This window comes from Chaetura pelagica, unplaced genomic scaffold, assembly GCF_000747805.2.
Source record: "Chaetura pelagica isolate M959 unplaced genomic scaffold, ChaPel_1.0 scaffold31, whole genome shotgun sequence".
Taxonomy (NCBI): domain Eukaryota; kingdom Metazoa; phylum Chordata; class Aves; order Apodiformes; family Apodidae; genus Chaetura; species Chaetura pelagica.
Genome location: NW_009952481.1, coordinates 2,647,262 through 2,669,710, shown reverse-complemented (window position 1 = coordinate 2,669,710; position 22,449 = coordinate 2,647,262). Strand labels below are relative to the sequence as shown.

The 22,449-nt window shown below is 39.8% G+C and overlaps 2 protein-coding genes across 2 annotated transcripts in view; one reads left to right on the top strand and one right to left on the bottom strand.

Annotated features, from left to right (window-relative positions):
• The window catches only part of DNAJC21 (DnaJ (Hsp40) homolog, subfamily C, member 21), a 12,950-nt gene extending 1,026 nt beyond the window's left edge, over positions 1-11,924 (top strand). Inside the window, exons 2-12 of the mRNA XM_010008760.1 lie at positions 25-118; positions 865-988; positions 2,818-2,940; positions 5,250-5,554; positions 6,810-6,967; positions 7,308-7,395; positions 7,638-7,796; positions 8,428-8,467; positions 10,394-10,584; positions 10,969-11,041; positions 11,760-11,924. Of these exons, the coding sequence (XP_010007062.1) occupies positions 25-118; positions 865-988; positions 2,818-2,940; positions 5,250-5,554; positions 6,810-6,967; positions 7,308-7,395; positions 7,638-7,796; positions 8,428-8,467; positions 10,394-10,584; positions 10,969-11,041; positions 11,760-11,924 (1,520 nt within the window). The remainder of the gene's footprint in view (positions 1-24; positions 119-864; positions 989-2,817; positions 2,941-5,249; positions 5,555-6,809; positions 6,968-7,307; positions 7,396-7,637; positions 7,797-8,427; positions 8,468-10,393; positions 10,585-10,968; positions 11,042-11,759) is intronic.
• Positions 11,925-13,780: 1,856 nt separating this feature from the next.
• AGXT2 (alanine--glyoxylate aminotransferase 2) overlaps positions 13,781-22,449 on the bottom strand; it is a 12,653-nt gene continuing 3,984 nt past the window's right edge. The window contains exons 7-14 of the mRNA XM_010008759.1: positions 21,667-21,760; positions 20,515-20,615; positions 19,340-19,432; positions 18,385-18,517; positions 17,700-17,788; positions 15,815-15,964; positions 15,372-15,470; positions 13,781-13,888 (exon numbers count right to left, since the gene is read on the bottom strand). Of these exons, the coding sequence (XP_010007061.1) occupies positions 13,781-13,888; positions 15,372-15,470; positions 15,815-15,964; positions 17,700-17,788; positions 18,385-18,517; positions 19,340-19,432; positions 20,515-20,615; positions 21,667-21,760 (867 nt within the window). The remainder of the gene's footprint in view (positions 13,889-15,371; positions 15,471-15,814; positions 15,965-17,699; positions 17,789-18,384; positions 18,518-19,339; positions 19,433-20,514; positions 20,616-21,666; positions 21,761-22,449) is intronic.

Here is a 22,449-nt window from a genome sequence, read left to right as displayed (position 1 = left end):
TTTTTTGTTTTTTTTATCTTGCAGATAAAAACCTAGAGAACGCGGAGGAGGCGGCGGAGCAGTTCAAGTTAATCCAGGCGGCCTATGACGTGCTCAGTGACCCGCAGGAAAGAGCCTGGTGAGCAGGGAACCGGCCTGGGGAAAGAAAGAGCGTTTTGCTTCTGCCTCAGCCGGGGCTCGGGATTTGCTGCTGGCACGGGGCTGTGTGGGCACAGCAGCCGCCGGGGCTGCGGGAGGGAAGCACGTCTGCACCCCCGGGCCTCTTGCTGGGCTGGGGGCACCAGTGCCGGGCCCTGCGGCTTCCCCAGGGAGCAGGGAGGCCCAGGTGGGCACGGAGCTGCCGGCACCGCCGGCCCTGGGAACCCGCAGTGCCGTGTCGCTGTGGCCGGCCCCATCCGAAGCAGGCTTCTTTAAACGTTCATCTAGCTTGTTTTTCAAATAGGCTAAGAGATCTGCTGGGTTATGCAGCCGAAAGCACCTGTAGGAGGCTTGTCCTTGAAAGGAAAGTGCTGTTTCCAAAGCTGTACGTGCTGATGTGCGATTTGGGGCCTTTTTTTGGTGCGTTTGTAAATACTGGATGGTTTAAACAATACTCTACCCGCTTCTGAAAGCTTATTGAAGCATTTCGATCAAATGTTAAGAAATTGCTGTTGCAGGTATTGCAGATAAAGTAATTATAAGTGAGGTAAAGAGAGAGTATTTACTAAGTTACCTTTTTTTCTCTCTGAAGGTTTTGGTTATGAGACACAAATTCCATACACTGAGCTAAGCTGTACATCCAGGAGCTATGTGTACTGTTTCAGCTTACCAGCACTGGGGGATGTTCTGTGTCTCCACAATCTTTACACTGTGCATTTTCCCCAGGTATGATAATCACAGGGAGGCCCTGCTGAAAGGAGGAGTTGATGGAGACTATCAGGATGATAGTTTGGATCTGCTGCGCTACTTCACTGTCAGCTGTTACTCTGGATACGGAGATGATGAAAAGGTAATGAGTTAATTCATCTTTAATGAATCAATTTAAAATTGCACATGGAAGAAAAGGAGGTTATCAGGAGTAGCCAGCATGGATTCACCACGGGGAGATGTTTGACTAATCTGGTAGCCTTCTGTGATGGTGTGACAGAATGGGTAGATGCAGGGAGAACAGTGGATGTCTTCCTCGGCTTCAGCAAGGCTTTTGACACTGTCTCCCGTAACACCCTTGTGGATAAGCTCAGGAAGCAAAGGATGGAAGAGTGAACAGTGAGATGGATTGAGAACTGGCTACACCATAGAGCCTAGGGGGTTGTGATCAATGGTGCACAGTCCAGTTGGAGACCTGTGGCTAGTGGTGTTCCCCAGGAGTCAGTGCTGGGTCCAGTCTTATTCACCATCCTCATCAACGACCTGGACAAGGGGACAAAGTGTATCCTCAGCAAATTTGCTGATGACACAAAATTGGGAGGATTGGCTGATACACCTGAAGGCTGTGCTGCCATCCAGTGAGATCTAGACAGACTGGAGAGCTGGGCAAAGAGGAACCTCATGAGGTTCAACAAGTGCAGAGTCCTGCATCTGGGAAGAAAACACCGTGGACCAGTATAGATTAAGGGTTGACCTGCTAGAAAGCAGCCCTATGGAGAAGGACCTTGGGATCCTGTTGAACAAAAAGTTATCTGTGGGACAACAATGTGCCTTTGTGGCCAAGAGAGCCAGTAGTATCCTGGGATACTTGATCTGTGGCCAACAGATCAAGTTCTCCTCCCCCTCTGTTCTGCCCTAGTGAGACCACATCTGAAGTATTGTGTCCAGTTCTGGGCTCACCAGTTCTGGAGGGACAGGGAGTTACTTGAGAGAGTCCAAAGGAGGCTACGAGGATGATTAAGGGACTGGAACATCTGCCTTGTGAGGAAAGGCTGAGAGACCTGGGACTGTTTAGTCGAGAGAGGAGAAGACTGAGAGGTGATCTTATTAATGTCTACAAATATGTAAAGGGTGGATATCAAGAATGGGCAAGTCTCTTTCCAGTGGTGCCCTGTGATAGGAAGAGGAGAAAAGGCAACAGGTTGTAACACAGGAAGTTCCACCTCAACTTTAGGAAAAACTACTTTACGGTGAGAGTGATGGAGCCCTGTGACAGGCTGCCCAGAGAGGTTGTGGAGTCTCTTTCTCTGGAGACTTTCAAGACCCATCTGGGTGTGTTCCTGTGTGACTGACCTAGGTGTTCCTGCTGCAGCAGGGGGGTTGGACAGAATGATCTTCAAAGTTCCCTTCCAACCTCTATGATTCTATGATGAAAAAATGAATAGAACAACAGTCCTTGGGGAAGATATGCTTCCTATAATTGCATTCCCTGTTGGATTTTAAGATACTCATTGTAACTTAAAAAGCACCAGGTGATCAGAAAAACCTTTGCCAGAGAAAATCTTTGTCTTTTTGTTAATATCCTACCAGTGAGTTAATAGCATCTTAATTTAAAAAGAGATAGGATATTTCATAGCAAATATTCTATTTGGACCTTCCTCAAAGTTGGTTCTGTGTAACCAGAGACTTACCAACATCTCCAGCATGCTGGAACTTCTGATTTTCGTTTAGATTTGAGTACTGGTGCTTGATATGTGAGTCTGCACAAAGGAGATGGAAATAAAAGGAATGCAAGAGAATGGGAACTTGGTTAAGCAGAAGAAGGGTCTTGCTGTCTAGAGGCAGGACTTACAAGGCCCTTACCCTTCATGCTGGGTTGCTGTACACTCCTGTAGCTGAGCATTTGTACATCTATTACTGAGCCATGCAAAATGAGTCAGAAGTTTTGTTTTTTTTTTTTTTTAATTTCAGGGATTCTTTACAGTCTATCAGCAAGTTTTTGAAAAGATTGCAAAAGAAGAGATGGAATACATGACCCAGGAAGATACTGAAGAATTCCCTATGTTTGGAAATTCCCAAAGTGACTATGATACGGTAAGAGTAAGTGTAAATCTGAACTGAAAGTCACACAGTTAAGTCATTACTTTTTCTTACACTGACATCAAAGGGAAGCCTCCTGTTGATCTTTGAGGTGATACAAAACTGTGTATTTGCTGTCTTCTCTACCACTGTACACCGTGAGTATAAAGGAAGTGGTTGTGTTCTGATTCATAATATTTAGGTGAATCAGAAAGAGTATTTCCTGTTGAACTGTATTATTACCCAAGCTTCTAGGGCAAGTTGTCAGATAGGCACTTCACAGGGCTAATCCTCAGTTATGACACTGAAACTTAAGTGTAGTGTCTGTAAAACAAAAGAGCAGATTATTTCTTTGCTGCTTGGACTAGTTGACCAGTTTTTTGATGCAAGATACATCACAGAAAGGGATACTGAGTTTTTGTCTTGCCTTATTTAGGAAAACTGCATAGCACTTGCTTCATAACATAGCCTTTAGAAAACAGGAGAAGTAGTCAGTCACAAAATAGTTTAGGTTGGAAAGGACCTTAAAGATCTAGACCAAGTAAGATTTAATTTCCAAACTACAGTACCTTTGGGAAGCAAGAAAAGAATGTGTGTGGGATACTTAAAATCTGCTTTGCCAGGAATTTGCTGTATTCCATCAGACCTGGAAGTTTTGATTTCTAAGGTTACCAGTATTCCTGTGTTGAAATTAAATAGTAAAGTAATAGTACTTTCCCCAGTGAATAACTGCACAGAGTGTACTCAAATGTTGCTCCTAGTCTGCTACTTCTCTGTTTTACTTTTAGTAGGATTGTACTGTATGACTAATTATTTATGAAATTTAAATTGAGACATACCTTAAAAATTAGTAACTTTGATGATACAAAACTTCGCTGGATTTGGAAACAAACTAAGAAGTGTCAGAATGGGTATTTGTATGTTAGGTAAAATTACAGGGTCACTTAACAATTGGAAATCTTTCCCTGTGTGAGAATTTTTAGTGTCTCTGGAACTGCTAGAATCTGTCTTTTTATGGATTTAAACACTTTTTGGAAACTTTGTTTTGAGACCACGAAGATTATAGTCTGTGCATCCTTCTGCACAGAAAGGTATCTCATCTGAAGCAGGAATCTGAGACAGGGAGTCTAATCTCGCTTCAGTTATTGGATTAAATATAAATATTTATTGGTTATTATAAGGCTAGGTTTTTGTGATTGCAGAGAAAAACTGTAGTAACTTGCCTGCCACAGCCATGACCCTTTGGAGAGGTTAGAAAACATTAGAAATTACTGCGGAGGTGTTGATGGTTGTAGTCCATGTGAGTACCAATGGCAGAAGGAGGAGAAGACACTAGAGCAAGAGATATTAAAGATAAAATACTTCTATGAAGTACTCCAGAATATAAGCAATAGTGCTTGTAGGAGTAAGTAGTAACAAGGCAGCTTAATGGGGCAAGTAATGTAGGAATGGAGTTTACATGTATCTTATGTTCTGAAGATACAAAATGCAGAGGATTAATAACTATTTGGAGAGGAATAGAGAACAATCAAAACAATAATTATTCCATTTTACTAACTCAGCATTTACTCATGAACAGCAGAAGGAAGGAGAGTAAGAAAAGTTAATTTACTTTTTCTCTTGATGTGGGAGGTAGGGGGGCATCATTTTAACCTGCAGTCATATGATTTGCTAAGAAAAGACGAGTCAGTGCATCTTCAGAGCCTTCCTTGTCCCTTGTGCAAGTCTCAGCTCAGTGCTGTTGTGTATGCCACCAATTTGTTAAGAAAATACATATTAAACAAATTCATGAAAGAAAAATCCGTCAAGGGCAATTAATTTCTGTTTTGCTCTGGAAGCAGAGATAATACATGGGGAAGAAATAACCTTATGTTCATAGTGTTTGTCTTGTTGCTTTGTGCTGGTCATTGGCTGCTGTTGGAAGTGCAGGGCTTACCTGTGGTGTCATTTGGTGAGCTGATTCTTAGGCAATGTGTTCATATCCCTGCTTGCAGGCAGTGTTCTGGTTCTGGTTGTGCTTTTCAGCACAACAAAGTAACTGGGCCCTCCTGTCAGCGTGACGCAGTCCTGAAGGGGTTACTTTTTAGAAGTTGAGGTTTGGAATAGTTTAGACAAGGTTGTTGATTGGCACAGTTTGAAATTTTAAATGCAATGTAAAAGGTTTGTCTAAACCTCATGTGACTTACACTCTGAGGGAAAACTGTGGCCTTTATAGAAGAGAGAAAACTGCTTTGAAAGTCCTGAATTACTTGGTATGGGTTTTGTACCCCCCAAAAAAATAGTGACTTGTTTTTATATATATATTTATATTTTTTTCCTCACAGGTAGTTCACCCTTTCTATGCATATTGGCAGAGTTTCTGTACTCAGAAAAACTTTGCTTGGAAGGAAGAGTATGACACACGACAAGCCTCAAACCGCTGGGAGAAACGTGCTATGGAAAAAGAGAACAAGAAAACAAGAGAGAAAGCAAGGAAAGAGAGGAATGAACTGGTCCGTCAGCTAGTAGCATTTATTCGTAAAAGGGATAAGAGAGTACAGGCTCACAGAAAACTTGTAGAAGAACAAAATGCAGAAAAAACTAGGAAAGCAGAGGAATTTCGGAGGCAGCAGAAGCTCAAACAAGCGAAGTATGTAAATGTGGAAGAAAACTTCTAAACTTGGAGAAACTATCCTTCAGGATACCATATTGAGTTAGGTTCTAGTAATAGCCCCACTTGCTCTTTTAAGCACCCTTGAGAATTTTATGTATAGATTTTGGTCTCAAGTCTGAGCTTGTTAAAGTTTGACTGTCTCTGCATTGTGCTGACGTGTAGAGACCCAGGATAACCAGGGAATTAGTTACCTGAGTGGTGCAGGTAGCTCACTGTATTAGCACAGAATCCAGTGTGTTTTTACTTGCCTGGCGAAGTAAGATTTACTTGTTATAGTTATATAGTTATAATTGTTCTTTTAAAGGAAAAATAATGTATGTTTTGGAATGAGGGAGAACGGGACTATGACAGTCTGGACTTAGATCAGCTTCCTCTGCCTAGGAACTGTACCCGGTAAAAAGAAAGTGGGGAAAAATGAACTTAGGTTTGCTTTTCCTTTTAATTCTTCATAAAGGACCCTCTCATTGGACTGAATGCATTTTTTTAATGCTTTTATTTTTCCCCAAATGAAGTAGAAGGAAGATGTGACTTCCCCAAGTGTTAGCATGATTTTTTTCTTCTAACTAGAAGAGCTTTTGGTCTGCAAATGGGAGGGAGGAGCATAAATTCTTATTAAGAATTACAAAACTATATACAGAATATAATATGTACAATTTATTTGTATATCATTTTTTTTCCCTGAAAGGAGAACAAAGCAGAGTTATGCTTTTAGTGACAAATGACTTGATCATTCTGAGCCCAGGAGCCAGCTGGAGCAAAATGCAGCTCTCCTGTGGTGCACTGATGGGTAACTTGGGCCATACTTAGATTTGGAAAACTGACCTGGTACGTTCCCATAGCGCAGAGTCAAGGAGCAATGTGGTTTTTGTGGTTCTGTACTGTTTGTGGATTTGGATGTTGCAGCAGGTAAAGGCAGCTGTGCTGCTTTGAGGATTGAGTTGACTTCCCTGCAGTCAGCCTGATCCTGACCCTGCTGCACAGCATTTCCTGCCAGAGGTTCTTGCAGGACCCACCTGCCTGAATATTTCCTCATTTGTAGTGTAGATGTGCCCATCACAAACTAACTGCTCAGATTTCTAGGCCCTACAGACAATTGTTTGTTCCATCATAATAATGTTCAAGACTTTCCTCCTGAAGTACCAGAGAGCAAACTGTCTTTTAAATAATGCCGTTTCTGTAATTCCTGTATCATGTATGCAATGTACAAGTTACTGTATTATTCTTCTTAAAGGCTTGCGGAGCAGTATAAAGAACAGAGCTGGATAACTATGTCAGATCTGGAGAGAGAGTTGCAAGAGATGGAGGCACAATATGAAAAGGAATTTGGAGATGGATCAGATGAGGAGGAATTAGACGAACAGGAGACAAAAATCATCGAAGGTATGGGGGGCAAGGGAGCGATCTATATTGACTCGTTGCAGCCTGAGTATCGACTCACAGCACTTACAGCCCCAGTCACAGGTCTGACTGCAGTGCCAGGCTCTGCCTCCAGGTGAGCTATGCCAGTCTGGCCATCTCTGCCCTTTTCCTTTGAACGTAGGACATCAGGCTTCAGCTGTTAATTCTTGCTGATGTGTGGTTTGTTGAGGTAGTCTTGATCCGTTTGTGTGTCAATAATAGTGAAGAAGTTAACTGTCAGTGTTGTAACTGTTCACTGGGGCTTTAAGAGCAGCTGATGCAAAAATTACTCCTCTGACTTGGTCTCTCTGATCCCCACTGATCTCTTCAGACAACCTGAATGATGAGACTGAAGAAGCTGAGTTTGTTGATGGTCTGTACTGCCCTGCTTGTGACAAACTTTTAAAGACTGAGAAAGCGTAAGTGCTTTTGGGCGGGGATTTGGGGTTGGGGGTGTTGGATTTTAGCTTTTGTTAAAATGTGGTTTTAAGATTTTTTCATTTCACATAGTGGTCAGTGTTGTCTTTCCAGTAGAGACATTGTCAGGGCAGAATTTTCCATACTTGGTAGTGATGGATAATGAGCCTGTTACTAATTTATATGTAAATAGAACAAGGTTTGCTCAGAGCTACCTGCGGTAATGACCTGTTGGTCTTCACAGCATGAAGAACCATGAAAAGTCAAAGAAGCATCGGGAGATGGTCGCACTCTTACGACAGCAACTGGAAGAAGAAGAAGGGAAATTTCCTGTGTCTTTGGATGATGCAAATGGAATACAAACCAAAGAGGAGGAAGAAACAGAAGATACGCCCAAGCAGAAGTACTTTAAATGTTTTAATTTTATGGTGACTAATGATATAAAAAGTCTTCGAGGCCATCAGAGGCAGCACTCAAGAGTATTAAAATACTTACTAGCACCAGAGTTCCAGTAAAATGCATGCATTAGTATGACTTGTTTCAAATGTGGTAGGATAATAGAATCATAGAATCATAGCATATTTTTTTCTCTGCTTCTTAAATTAGATACTAAGGAAACATAGTGTTTGTTATTTTTCAAACAGGAGAGCTTGCACAGGGCCAGTCTCTATTGTATTTGTACTTTTCTGGTACTTTTTGTCAGTTGGGTGCTGGCACACACAGAAAATGAGGGTGCTTAAAATGACAATCGATGACCTAAGTTGCATACCTTCATTTTTTTGAATGGCCAAAACATAATAGCAATTCTTTCACTAGAATCTTCGTGTTCAGTTTGAGCAGAATAAATGCATTATGAAGTGCAATGAGTAGTTTAGGAGAAGTGTTGTTTTCACTTCAGGCATGAGTAATTTTCTATTTGTGGCTACTGTCTCCCTAGTATCATGTTAAGAGGATAAGCACAAATGTAACTTGGTACCTTTGTAGAAATTTTACTCATTTTTTCTTGAGGTAATTTTAAATTCTTGCCTTTACAGACTCTCAAAGAAGCAGAGGAAGAAACAGAGAACAATGATGGTAGGTAGTCATACAATGATATTCAGGGAACTTTACAGCCTTTTGTGACCTCCTAAATACTTTTTTTTTTTTTTTTTTGTCCTGAAAAATGAGAGAACTTGAAATTCCACAAAACTTGACGATTATTTTCAGATAATTCAAACCAATTTTTATTACACTTAGGATTACCATATTTTATGGTAGCAACCTCATAGAAATAGCTTTTTTCTATTTGTGCAGATCCTAATATATGTGGTGCTGGCTCTAAAAAAGGCTACAGTCTAAAGTGTAAGGAAAACAGGCGGACAGGGAGAATTCAAGGAATTGATCAGAAGGACCAGCAATGGCCTTACTGCATTAGTTGCTTAATTGTTTGGTGATCATATTCTGCTTTGGTTGCTAGAATCGGTGTAATGTATTGTTTGTTAAGCTGTAACTTAGGGGCAAAAAAAAAAAAGTAACACATTATTGGTATCCTACAGACACTGTAGTTGTTGAAATGAACACGTCCTTTCACCTTACATTTGAATTGTAAACACAAGTAACACCAACCTGTTGCACTCCAGGATCTCAGTCTGTGCATGGTGAGACAGATCTGTGCTGGGTGAACTGGAGAACTGCAAGCTGTTCCAGGCTTGACTGGCAGTAGTGTCATACTAAGCAAAACTTCTGTCTGCCTTCCTCAAGCTTGATCCTTATCAAGTCGTACCTCTTTGTTTCCTGCCTCCATCCTTGCCTTGTTCCAGTGAGTTGTCTATACCCGTTCCTGCCTCTCTCATCCTTTCCCAAGATGGTCTTCTGTCTTCCCCCAGCCTAACACCTCTCTAGTTTCCTATTATGTGTTCACCTTCGCTGCCCCCTCCCACACCATTATGATCTCTTGGCCTCAAGAAACTTCTCAGAGACATTCAAGCAACTGAATTTTTCTTGCTTCTCTTTGGTTGGTATTGCATATTCCAAGTCAGTATTGGCTTGACCACCTTATTGTCAGGCAGACCATTAGGCTTCTGTTCAGCTCTTGTCTCCTCAGATTGAAGTCAGAAGGTGTTCTTGCTGTATACAAGTTGCACGTAAGCACTGTGTCTCTCTTTAATCAGTGTGGTTATGAGATCTTCTGCAGCCCAGACAGTAGGTGCCACTCTTGCATAGCATGAGCTGGAATCTTGTGTGGAGAGATTCTTCTGGAAATATAGCATCCGTCTTCTACCAAGATTCATGGAGTGCAGGGAATCAGTATGGGGTTTTTTTTTCTTCTCCTGAAGATAGATGTATTAGGCAAGTTTTTTTTTCAGGTAGCTGAGACTGAAAAAGATACAAGAGGTGAGAAGAGTTGCATTAATGTAGTGTCAGGTCAAATTAGTTATCCTGCTTTTGGGAGCTAAGCTGTTTTGCTTCAGATATGCTGAGGGGTTAATCTTTTGCCAGACTGCATGTCTGGAGTCTACTCTGTCCTTTGGTAAATGGACAAGGCTGCCAGTGTTTCTGATGTTACAGAGGGAAAATGCTGTGTGTCTGCCTAGCTTTTGTCAGCTTAGTTACTTTGGCTTAAATGCTATAATGTAGGTGTCTGGCACAGAAAACTTCCATCTAAGTAATTAACATTCTTCAAAGTTGTAAGCAAAGCTGTTGTTTATAATGTGAAATGGTAGCCAGAACAGAATGAACCCAGAGTACCTTCATTTTCCTCTTCCATACTTTTAGGGGCCTCTTCTGTAGTTTTAGAAGCTGTTTTGTTGATGTTTCTTCCCTTCATCATAGGTGGCCTCATCTCTGAAAACAGGAAAACTAAGGTTTTACCTGTTAAAATGTCACTGAAAACACAGTAAGATTAAGAGGGTCCGTGGCTTTGTATTCTCCCCACTCACCCATGTGTGGGGTAAAGGAGGTGTAATACTATAATCACTAATGAACCTGCAGTAGTTAACTTGCATTTCTTCTGTTTGTCAGACTTATGAGGACTCTCTTGACAAAAGTGCTGATGAAGAAACAGTTGAACGGAAGGAGGTGCCCTGTGTGGATAAGGACAGTGGCTCAGCAGAAGAGCTGGTGAATGATGGCCAAAGGTGTGCTGAGCCAGAGGACACAAGCACGACAGAAGATGTCAGCCAAGTGAAAGAAGCAACAACTGAAGCCAAAAGGTGCAGTCGCTGTATCACTCTGGGTCATATTTGATACTGTCAAACGAGTCTACATTATTCACCAGTGTGAACTGGGAGCTACTCCACTATTCAACCAGAGTGGAATAAATGTGATACTAAGAGGATCTACTTCAGAAATGGTGTTTGACTGTAGATGTCTTCCCCATCATGTAGCAGTAGCAGATTTGTCATCTAGCCGGATCTTGAGATCAAAAATTGATCACATAAATAAAATGGTTTTATATTTTTGCTGGAAGCACTTGCATTGTTTCAGGTGAAGGAAGAACAGGGAAGCAGCAGAAACACTGGTGATGGAGAACTATCAGAAGCTCTCAAATGTTGAATGTTCTTGTGCACTGATCTTGGTGTCTCTTTGTTTATCAGCAGTACTAAGCCAAAAGGGAAAAAAGCCAAAGATGCAAAAAAGTCTGCCAAGGCATCTTCTGAGCAGCCAGCGGTACGTCAAATTACTTATGCTATTGAAAAACTACTGGTAATGTTACTGCAGACAAGATTGGTAGCTTGATTGCTTCAGCCCACAGCTTCTGTTTCAGTTTGTTTTATTTTTTTAATAATGCAGGTGGTTTTATTCCTGTGATTTTGTTAGAAACTAAGAGACTTGGAACATCAGTTCATATCCTCAGAGAGAAGAGCAGGACCAAATTAAGTTCTAAGAGAGCTGCTAAAGCTCTGCATCCAGGGCAGTCCAAACCATATAAATTAAACAACTGAAGACACCTATTATCATCAGGCAGGTGACAGACAATACCATTTGTATGTTTCCCAATATTGGTGCTTCCCAGAAAGAGAGAGATCCTGTGTAGTAACTCCAGCTAAGACAGATTAAATTATCTAAATCTCAGAGCCCAAAGTAGTAAGTGTATAGTCTTTTTTTTCTTTTGATCAGGAGAGATCGATAGTATTCTTTATATTGACTTAGACTTTCAAGGCTTCTAGTTCTTCGTTCTACTTAGTAGTATTTCAGGAAGTCATATTTGTGATTATTTAAAAAAAGATAAATAAATATGTATTTAATTATTAATCAGCAAAGGAGTACTTATGATAGAATGAGGTTATTCACGTTTAATTGTCTGAGAGAAAATCCGTACAGTGAATCTGAATTGTGTTTATTATGTTTCATATCAATGTGACGCATTTTGGTTTTTCCCTCGTAGAATGAAGTTCCCATCCTCTGTGTCACCTGCAACTGTGCATTTCCATCCCGAAATAAGCTGTTTGAACACCTAAAAGCCACAGGACATGCAAAAGCAACACAAGCACCACCTGTAAATGGAGCTGTAAGTGCCAGAAGCAAAAAAGAGAAACGCAAGAACAGATAGAACTTTGTCTTCCAAATCATAAATGAAAACTCTTCCAAAGAGGAAAGTTGCACATTGCCTGTGTTTGGAGTTAAATTAGAAAAAGCAAGTCCTAATTTTGGGGGAAAAAAAAAAAAAAAGGAAAATGCAACGAAAGGAACCTGTGCTTTCTTTTGGTTTCATTAGCCTTTCTTTAATGACTGGATTTGCTGTACCATCTTTGCAGCTGTCATGCTAGGGGTGGTTTCCACGTTGGGGATGGGGAAGTAGCATTTCAAAGCTTCTCCCCTTGCATTTCTGTTGAAACTTGCACAGATAACCTACCCATACCGAAGAAATAAATTATTTTAACACTTGTCTTGCTGCTTTTCGTTTGAGAGGCATTAGCTCAGAGTGCATGTGGCCAGTAGGAGGGGCCTGTGCTGCTTTTATGTTCCATCACAGATGAAATGTCACCAAGACATGGAAAAACAGCCTTTTCTGCCATCCCTAAGGGCAGAACATCAGACAGAAGGGAAGGAGTGAGATGACAAAGCTGGTTAATCAACTTTCACCATTCCTGTTGGTTTTGTGCATCTTCCTCCATGCCTAGTGTTGGAAAAATAAGTCTGGTGGAAGAGCCTTGCTGGAATAATAACTATTTTATTTTTTTTCTGATTTCTGAAAAACAAAATGGGTGTTACACCTCTGTTTAAATGCTTAATCTGCCTGCTCTTAAATAGCACCTAAAACAATCCCAAAACAGGTAGGATAACAAACACCTGATTTTGGAGTGGAAGTAGCTTTTTCACAGGAATTGTCAGTGCAGCTGGAGAATGCAGTGCTCAGCAAGGGCTGTAGTAAAGCGTTGAGGACACCCCTGGTGTGTAATTTTCCAGGACCATTGTTCTTGCATTAACCACATACCTCTCAAGTTTCAACTCGTCACGCCAACTGGCAGAACAGTCTCCATACCTCCCACAAGCTGATATGGTTCCTTTACTGGGCCAAGGAAATTACTCCAATGTAAGAGCTTGAATGAAAAATACAATCATAAAGGTACCATTCTTACTGACCCAATGTCATTTTTTTGTTGGAAACTGAAGGAGGTAATGAATTTCTCTAATTAGAAACTTCTCAATTTCTGTGTGCACATAGTTTTTTTTTTTAATCATGGTCTAATTACAGTGTATTTTTGTAGTAAGTGTAAACAGTTTTAACTCTGAAACCTCCAGTTATGTTCTGCTCAGGATGGTTCCCAGTCAGAGACCAACTGTGCATATCTCATAGACTGAATCCAGCAGCATTACTTTTTAACTTATTTTTAAATAATTATTTAAATAAAACCAAATACTTAATAATTTGTGTGTTTTACAACCGCTTGTATATATTAGGGGTAAATGGCAAGGTTTTGGTAGCAGGGGTGGGGACAGAAGCAGTGGAAATGTAGCTGTGAACCAGCAGTAACCGCTAGGGCACCGGGGGAAGACACAGCCCAAGCAGGAGGCAGCACTCAAAGCAGCACTGGTGCCACCCCCCAGGGGCCTGTGGATGCTACGAAGTCCAAACAGCATTTACACACCCAAAACAGCTTTATTCATTTGTTGATACTCTTATCGATTTTGTTATGACTGACACAGATGACAGGTGAGTATGTGCCGGCTGATACAGTGTATTTTTATGCTAATGCTAGTGTAGGTGTGCAGCTAGTGCACAGCACCACTATAGAACAGACCTGTATGTTTACAAAATAGATTACAGATTATTCTTGATTAAACATTGAGTCAGTTGGCATGCTCTTGTGATGCTAAACATATCAGACTGATTTTTTTATCCGTGTTAGATTAGTGCAATCTGGGTATCACTAGGGCTTCTTTGTGGACCTCATGGAACTCAAGTTATTTGGCAGCTCTTTCCATGTGTCTCTGTAAAGCAGTATGAAATACTTCCACAGCAAAGTCAACGTCCTTCTTAGTAATGCACATAGGAGGTTTAATTCTAAATGTCTAAGGAGAGAGAGAGAGAAAAAAATCCTTTTAATTGTATGGCAAGAATAGTTTCTATCAGCCCGTCTAGATCAGCACTCGCCTGCCCCCCCAAAATCTAACCAAAAGTATGAGAAATAGTATGTAACAGAACAAGGACTGAGGCATCTGATAAAGGCATTCTGAAATGGAGCAATTTTGGACTTTCCTGCATCCAACTCTCCACCCTGCTCCTGCGACAAAGCAACTGCCTCCAGAAGAGGCCTGACTAGAGGAGGCTGAGCTTGCAGGGCTGTTGCTCCAGACAGAGCTGGTGTAAAACCTTAGACAGTTTGTACCAAGAAAGAAGAGAGCTGCAGGTGTCTTTTGCTTTCTGGCAGTTCTGCACCACAGGGAGAAGTGGTGCCTATTGAGAGCATCAGCTTCTCATGTTGTGTCAGCTGATCTGCTATTACATTACAACCTTTGTTGAAGGCTTCTAAGACAATACATGATGAAAAAAAATCACTAAACTCCAGCATTCATTTAGGGTACTATAGCTTGAATGCACATTTATCAGAATGGGCTATGCAGTTTAACATGTTCCTAAATATCAATGTTTGATCTATATTATAACAATTCCAAGAGTATTTAACTTCTGAAAGAATCTTCAACTTTCAGTTTAGATTTTTCTGTCATCACATCACAGGACTTCATACAGCAGGAGTAGAGTAACGTTCTTTCCTACCCACAGCCCCAGCTGAATCTCACACTAATAGATAACAGCATGCTTGTAAGACAGAACCAGATTTTTCTACACACTGAGCTGCAGCCTGTGACCTGTGTTCTGGTCTGTGACTTGTGGAAGAACCAATGACAGATGCAGCTTCCTATTTATTTTAGCCACCATACATCTCCCTCCTACAGAAGCTGCTTCCTCTGTGCCAGAGGGCTTCACTGAGCTGGCCAGCCCTGAGGCTATTCTCTGCGACTGACTTATATGCTGTAAGAAGCTGGTGATGCAGTACCCTGGGAACAGCACAGTGCATCTTCAGTTGCTCTATGCTGATGCCCATTGACATGCAATTCCCAATTTTGTGCTGCGTTGCTGAACTTGCTATTAACAACTTTTTAATTTTTTTAATTACAATACAGGTACAATGTTACCAGCTCTCCAAACAGAAAGAACTAGCAAGACTTGTTCTGTACCCACAGGTCCAGTGATAATCTAAACAGTTGCTAAGACTCAGCAGATCCAAATACTGCTGATTTCTTCTACTTTGCTTTTCTAGGGGAGGTTGTCCCTCTAGAGAAAACCTGCAAGCTTAGGGCTAGTTCAGCATACTTGAACAAAACCAAACATCTCCTACCTGATTTGCAAATTATGCTGAATGACACAGCTAGTTCCTAAGAATACAAGTTGTCTAGTTTATTTACTAAAATAAAGTTCATTTAGCTTGAGACTAACAGGATACAGTTTATGAGGGCAGAAAAGAAGCTTTATGTATAACCTGAGTTTCAGTACCTGACTATAGAGTCCTCCTCTGCCGATGAGAACCCCCATGTCTTTACAGTCCTCCCAGATCTGGCTCATTTCTTCAGCTGGAAGAGGGTGACGACTGTCCTAAGGGAAGTGAATACTAAACTTCACTTAGATATTCTAAATTAGTTCTACAAAAAAAGATGTATGTTCCATTGTCTCCAACAAATCCCACCCCCCTATCTGGCTGAACACATTGGCTGCGTAATTTATCTAAGATGAGTTTCTGCAGTTAAGTTATGCAAGTCACTGTTTACTCAATGCTTGTGAAATATTTGAATTGCTGGAATGTCCTGGCTCATTTTTAGCCAGAGCAATGTTTTATCACTTCACTAGCTGTGCAAATCTTCCTATTATTTAAGCTGAAATAAGTGTGACAAAACTTTCAACAGCACTGTAAGCTGAAAGGAATAAAGTAGAACACCGACCTTATCCTTCACCATTTCTACTCCAATCATAAGTCCCTTTCCACGAACATCTCCAACAATCTCAAATTTATCCCGTAGTTTAGCCAACTCCAGTAGCATGTATGTTCCCACCTCCTTACTGTTTTTCTGCAGACCATCTTCTTCAATAGCCTGGTTAAAATGATGAACAGGAACAGTTTTAGAAGATAAACTTCCAATGCTGTTGGTTAATCCCTAATTAGCTGGATGACATACTATGTTTATCTCACTTCCTTGCAGACTATGTTCCATCACTACTACAGTCCTTAGGTCTTCTCCTACAATCCTCTAATGGCATCAGGATACAACTAAACAGATTTTGATGTTGCTGTGGCATTTTTCACATTTTACTTCTCACTCCATAAACAGTCCAGTAATGCTTGTGGTCACAACTGAATAATACATCAACAGCAGGATAATTTTCAAAACCTTACCAGAAATATTTTAGTTCTTTCTCCAGTATCATGAGAAGACTAGATTCATGAACACCACACTTTTTAATCACAAGCTTTTTTTTTTGTTGTTCTTTACTTACCTCTTCTTAATCAAAGTTCTGACATGCAGCCAGCTGTCAGCACTGACATACACAAACTGCTTTGTGAGCTTAATATTTGCAATAAGAGCATTCACATGAAAACAAAACAAAATAAACAAAAAAACCCAATTACAGAACTCAAAGTGGGTGCTGCTCTTTTTTTTTTTTTTCCTTTTTTTTCCCCCATTCCTCAGCTTTCTTTGATTTACACCCTTGCTGGTCTACTGTTTTGAGAAGCCGACGTTGTGGAATCCTTAAGTCATCTGTGACCTAGGTCACTACAGACAGGAGTAATTTAGTAAAAGTATTAATTGAAACTCTTCTGGCAAGCCCTACTTCTGCAGATGAAGTTACACATCAGACCTACACAGACTGCAACTACACTTCCAAACTTCTTAAGAACCAATTTTTTCTTGACTTTTCATGTTCCTAGTCAATAAACTGGTCTTCTTTTTTCTTTCTTTTTTTTTTTTTTTTTTTCCCCTTTCATTTCAACTTTGTTTTAGTCTTCCTGACTCGGATAACCTCCTTGGACTTTTTTCATATCCAGGCTCCAAGTTACTTCTGAGCCAAAAAAACCCAAAACATGGGTTCAGAAGATCTTATCTGTAAAATGTTTTTTTTCAGAAGGCTTTTATTTGTATGACCAATCAACTTAGAATATAGCTTAAAAAAAACCCAAAACATTCAGGAAAGTAACATGAGTAAAAGGAAAAATGGTCTGTACAAGATCAAGAGAAATCACTGACTGATTTTCTGCTGGATAACCAGTGAATTACATTGCAAACTTTTCTACTTTCTTTTTCATGAGGGTTCTTTTCTTTTTTTTTTTCTCCAAAAGGAATCGTGACCTTAAATATTTTAACTATCTGGTCACTAAGGCTTTTTAGGCATAAGGTAAAAGCTGTAAAGTTAAAACAATTATGTGAAGCATGTGTGCCAGAGAATAAATCTGGTTTAGCTGAAGAGTTGAACAGCCCTATGAAAAAGTTAGCTAAGGCTTTTGAGAAAGTGTTTTCCTACATTTTTATTAATAAAGTAAAGAATATAAAGGTGACAAAGAAAGATGATTCTGAAAACATAACTAGAGGACTCCTATTCTTGCTAGAGAGATTTAAATTTTGCATTAGAACTCACCAGGAAATATTTTTTCCTACACATAAGGCATGTTTGCCATGCATGCATAATGCATGCAGGTGTTAATGCATTTAATACAGTTATTTTAAAAATTGCCCACATATAACATTATAGTAAGAATAAATGTAAACATTTCTCATATTTTGCTACAAGGAAGAGTGTGGAATATATAAATGTACAAAATGTTCTCCCTACATCAAGAACTGCAGATCCAATTACGCAGGCCAAAGGGCTTCCTCCAAATGTGTTAAAGTGAAGGTTTTGGGCCAAGGAATTTGCAATCTCTGAAAGAAAAAGAACAACATTGATTACTCTTAGAGTTGCCTTATGTTTGGTAACCGTACTTGTTAACTGTTAATTTAAATTTACTGTGCTTCAACCCTGATTCTGCTGGAGACAATGCAATAAGAAGATTATTTTCCTGCAAGTAGTCTAAAAAATACAATTATTTCCCAAAAGCATAGTGTCTAGTAGATGCTATAAACAGACTAGAGAAATAGTCACATTCTAGCATACGCTGCCAGCTGTCCCCTGAAACTAATATCTACAAATTTTCTTCAGTAGGTTTATCAAGTCATTTGTATGAAATCAAGCAGTTGGCTAACAATAGACTGATTAGTAAAACAATAAGAATTTCCAGGATCTATCACCAGTTATACAACTAACCCCTTCTAAATTAAGCTTTGCTCTGGTATAGCACTGCACCTGGTAAAACAAATGATTAATGTGAATCCAATTCATTTGTCAAAAGACAGATCCAGTCAAAGATTACCAGTAAAGCTCAGCTGTTAGAACACACATCTCTCCAGAAAGTAATTATTGTATAGCATATTTTGTTATTGTTCTATTTTTACCCTTAGCAGAACAGAACAGTTAATACCTTTTGTTGTAATAACAGCTCCCATTGGAAAGCCATTACCAATTGCTTTTGCCAAAGTAACAATGTCAGGGACTACATCATGTGTTTGAAATCCCCAGAAATGGCTTCCTGTCCGTGCAAATCCTGTCTGTACCTTTCAAAAGAAAAGTCCAGAGAAATCCCCATCACTTTCTCACATTTTACAGTATGGCTTTTTTTTCTTGTCTTTCTGGTTTGTTAGTGATTTGCACTAGACTGCACCTACATCAGGAGTCAGTTTGTATTAGGCTTCTTATTGAGATGGCTTTGCTCAACATGTTATTTATTGTAATTTGGTTTTTCTTTCCCATATGAGAGAGCTAACATGTCACCACTTCTTAGGCATGGTGGGATGCTCTAATAAGCTGTAGCTTCCTTTTTTAAATTGAGAGAAAATGCAGTTGCTTATTACATGTCAAAACTGCAATCCCATGACTGCCGATTTCTACTACTGCAACACTTGAGGTACTTACCAGCAGCACTTCAAAGCATTTGCTACTATTGTAAAATAGCCTCAAGTAAGCAAATTCTGGTTTTAAGAAGTATTTGCAGAGGTACAGCAATCAACTCCCTTCTAGAGTTTGTTTGCCAACAATGCGCATAGAAGCAGCTGTTATTGTGACACACCTCACATCACAGCTTACATTTATTAGCTCCGTATTTGTGTAAATTTACTGCTGCCAAAAGGACAAGATTGAAGTCTGCTACGAGCATGACTTGTGTCTGAAATCAGAGTACCACGTAGCAGAATAAAGACAGCAAAAACTGAGAGGCCCCTATGCTTGGAGAGATGCACGGCTAAGCTACAAAATGTATAATAGCATTTAATTTAGATTAGATTATTTTCAGGATTCCATTTTCTTGTTCAGTTGGATTATTTTAAGAAAACTGTCAGAGGTACCCTGAATTCTAGAGATTTTATGTCAAAAATACTCACTTCATCTGAAATACAAACACCTCCTCTTTCCCGTACTAGCTGATAAGCTTCCTTTAAGAAATTTCTTGGGTACTGAACAGCTCCATTAACACCCTGCGGAGACAAAGAAAGACAACGTCTTCAAGAACAGACAAGGAAACAGGCATCCCACTGTGTGCCTATCCTACTACAAGAAAAAATACCAGCAGCCCTGAGGTAATAAGACTGTTGTCTTAAGTTCCTGCTTCACTGAAGCAGTGAAACTGCTCCAAAAAGTTCCTGCTCAGGTCACTCATTCCCATTCCATAGGGAAGTTTGCTGTTCCATTTGCTGTGCTGGTATAAATGTTTGCAGCCACACTGTGGAGTGGATCACTGTAAGACAGAACTGATTACAGACAAACTGCCAAACAAGTACCTTGGAAACCTACACACTGAGAAATCCAGAAACTGCTTTTGATTACACAGTTACCCAGAGAACGCTTATCCCCATTTTGGCTAATCTTGTTAAAACACTCCTTCCTCAATTTCTCTTTGCCTTGCCATTTTTCATTTGAATCAGAAATTCTACTCTACACCTGGACTGCAATGACTTCTAAAGTATGTAAAGGCTTGGAAGACAGCAAAAACAGAGAACAGCTCAAATTTTCTTTCTGGTCATAATTCTCACATTTTTTTTCCTTCTTTTTACTGTTCCCAGAATGCATTCTCCATTCTTGCTACATATACATCAATTCTGGAACTTGAGGGAAGAAAATTAATCCTGTGGCCATCACTTGCTGTACAGTTACTAAAAAATATAGTAGACAATGTAGTTGGGAACAGGTAGAAGAGAGACTGAGCTACAGTTTACAGATAAAGTAAAAAGAAAACCAGTATGAATTTTGGAAGAAGGTATTAGAAACTAAATGATAAAATGCTTCCTACTCAATATTTAACTGCAGGATGAGTGTATATGTTTAATCATAATACTGTTTCACTTAACTTCATGAGCAAAATTCTAGCTCCATTGAAATAAATAAGAAAAGCTGAAATTTTAACACAGTGAATCTATTCTTTCAAATATTTAAGGTGTTTAAGGCATCAATACAAAAAACCAGCAGAAGTCCATATTTAGGATGTAGCTAAAGAATATCAGATTTGATTGTTTCACAGTATTTGTGCTCTCACAACTGAGAAATAGCAAAGACTACCTACCTGAATTGGTTCAGCAATAAAACCAGCTATTGTCTTTGGCACAGTGGTATTCAGAGTTTCTTTGAGCTGTTCAATGTACTGATCGTTTGCATGACATACACCTGTTTACAGAGGAAATAGTTTAAAGGGAATTTAGTTTAAATTATACAAAAACTATGTCAAAACATGAAATCACACATCTAAGCAGCAGGTACTATTTGACTGCATGGTAAATAAATATCACCTCTCAATTACACAATAGAAGGTTAAATATTAAAGGAGAAAGTCCTTTGTTTTCTCTTAAACCATCCCTATCCCAAGGAATGCCAGCTCCAAAACAGCAAGGCAAAGCTGCCAGGCAGTAAGATGTTACACATTATACAGGTCAATAAGCTGTTGATTACAGAAAGTGTTTGTGGATCACCTACCCCAGCAAAAAGAATAAGCAGACACTTTCTTGAGGGTTAATAAACATCAGCATAAGACATAAGGAATCATTAGGTTAGTACAGGTATGAGGATTCTGGAGAACAGAGAGTTACATGTCAGTCTGTACTGAAATAAAGAACAGGACAATTAGTACAGGTAAAGTTCCCAACCATCAGAGAGGACAAAGCTAAAAGGAAAACATTCTGTCACATGTGCACGTGAATTAAAATACTAAAGATTGCCCATTGAAACAATTAAAAAATGGCTGTGATTGTTGTTAATATGAGAGCAGTAGAGGAGCTTTCACATGCTGCGTATGGAACATTTTGCCTCATGTAAGATGTTTTGCCTATCACTGGCATCAGGTTGTCTGTACTATTCACAATATTCTGAAACAAAAGCTGGAGAGCCACCCAAAATTCAGAAACAGCAGAAAACACTAATCAACATTTCTGTTCTTCCAGATGTGCTAAAGAGAGTTCCACAGCTTCCAGAGTCGATCATGACAAGTGCTGAAAACAAAGGCTGGGATTTTAAGAAGAAACTGAGAATATGAGGTGTCACCTGGCCAAAATTTTTCCCAGAAGCAAGCAGGTGCCTCAGGTTCTCTGCAATATTTTATTTGGTTACCCTTGCAAATCCTAACCAGAGTTCAACTTTTCTTGAGGAGATAAATATAACCTATTTCCACAGCCCTCTAATATTCTCTAATCTAAAAGCCAAATGCTTTTTGTCATTGACCAACCTTCTGCACAGCTGCATTTTCGAACAGTCTGCACTGGAGAATCTCTACAATGGCTGCCTCCCCACGGACCACGGAAAACATCTGGTAACATTGTCTGTCAAGCATAAGAGAAACAGCTACAGATTTGGTGACACCTTTCTAAGAGAAAGATTTTGATCATACTTAGGGATGACTAGTGAAAAGAAGGCTAAAAAAAAGTTGGTTAAGAGTAGAAGGGCACATTGAGTTCAAGCAACTTGTCTGGAGAACACTTGTGGAATGATACCAATGATACCAAACTTCCCCCTCAAGGAGTGGCAGAACACAGACAGAAGTTTTGGGAAAAAACAAGGTCAGAAGTCACAAAATTGATTATTTCCTTTGTTTTGTTCTTTAAGTTAATCAGAAGGTTTGGTTATCTAAAAGTAATAGCAACATCTTAAAAGTTGGCCGGTACTACTTCAATAATTGGAAGTATGATAAAAATCTGAAAAATACAGGAAGGCAGGCAGATCTAGTAGAGCAATGACAGGCTGGAAATTGGGAACTCCAGCCTTCTCATCCTGACTGCTGATGAAAAACTGCATGACTTCAGGCAACTCATTTATTGAGCTGGGTTGTGATGGAAGTATAACAGAACCTTCCGATATCCAGTGCTGTTGCTGAGCTACCACCAGTACAGATCAGAGTAGCCAGTGCCAGGTTCCAGCTGACAGAAAATGATTCCCATCTGCTCAATGGCAGGGAGAGGATGTATGGCCATTTATCCCCAGTGGATGCCCTTAACATGTATGTCTCCTGTCC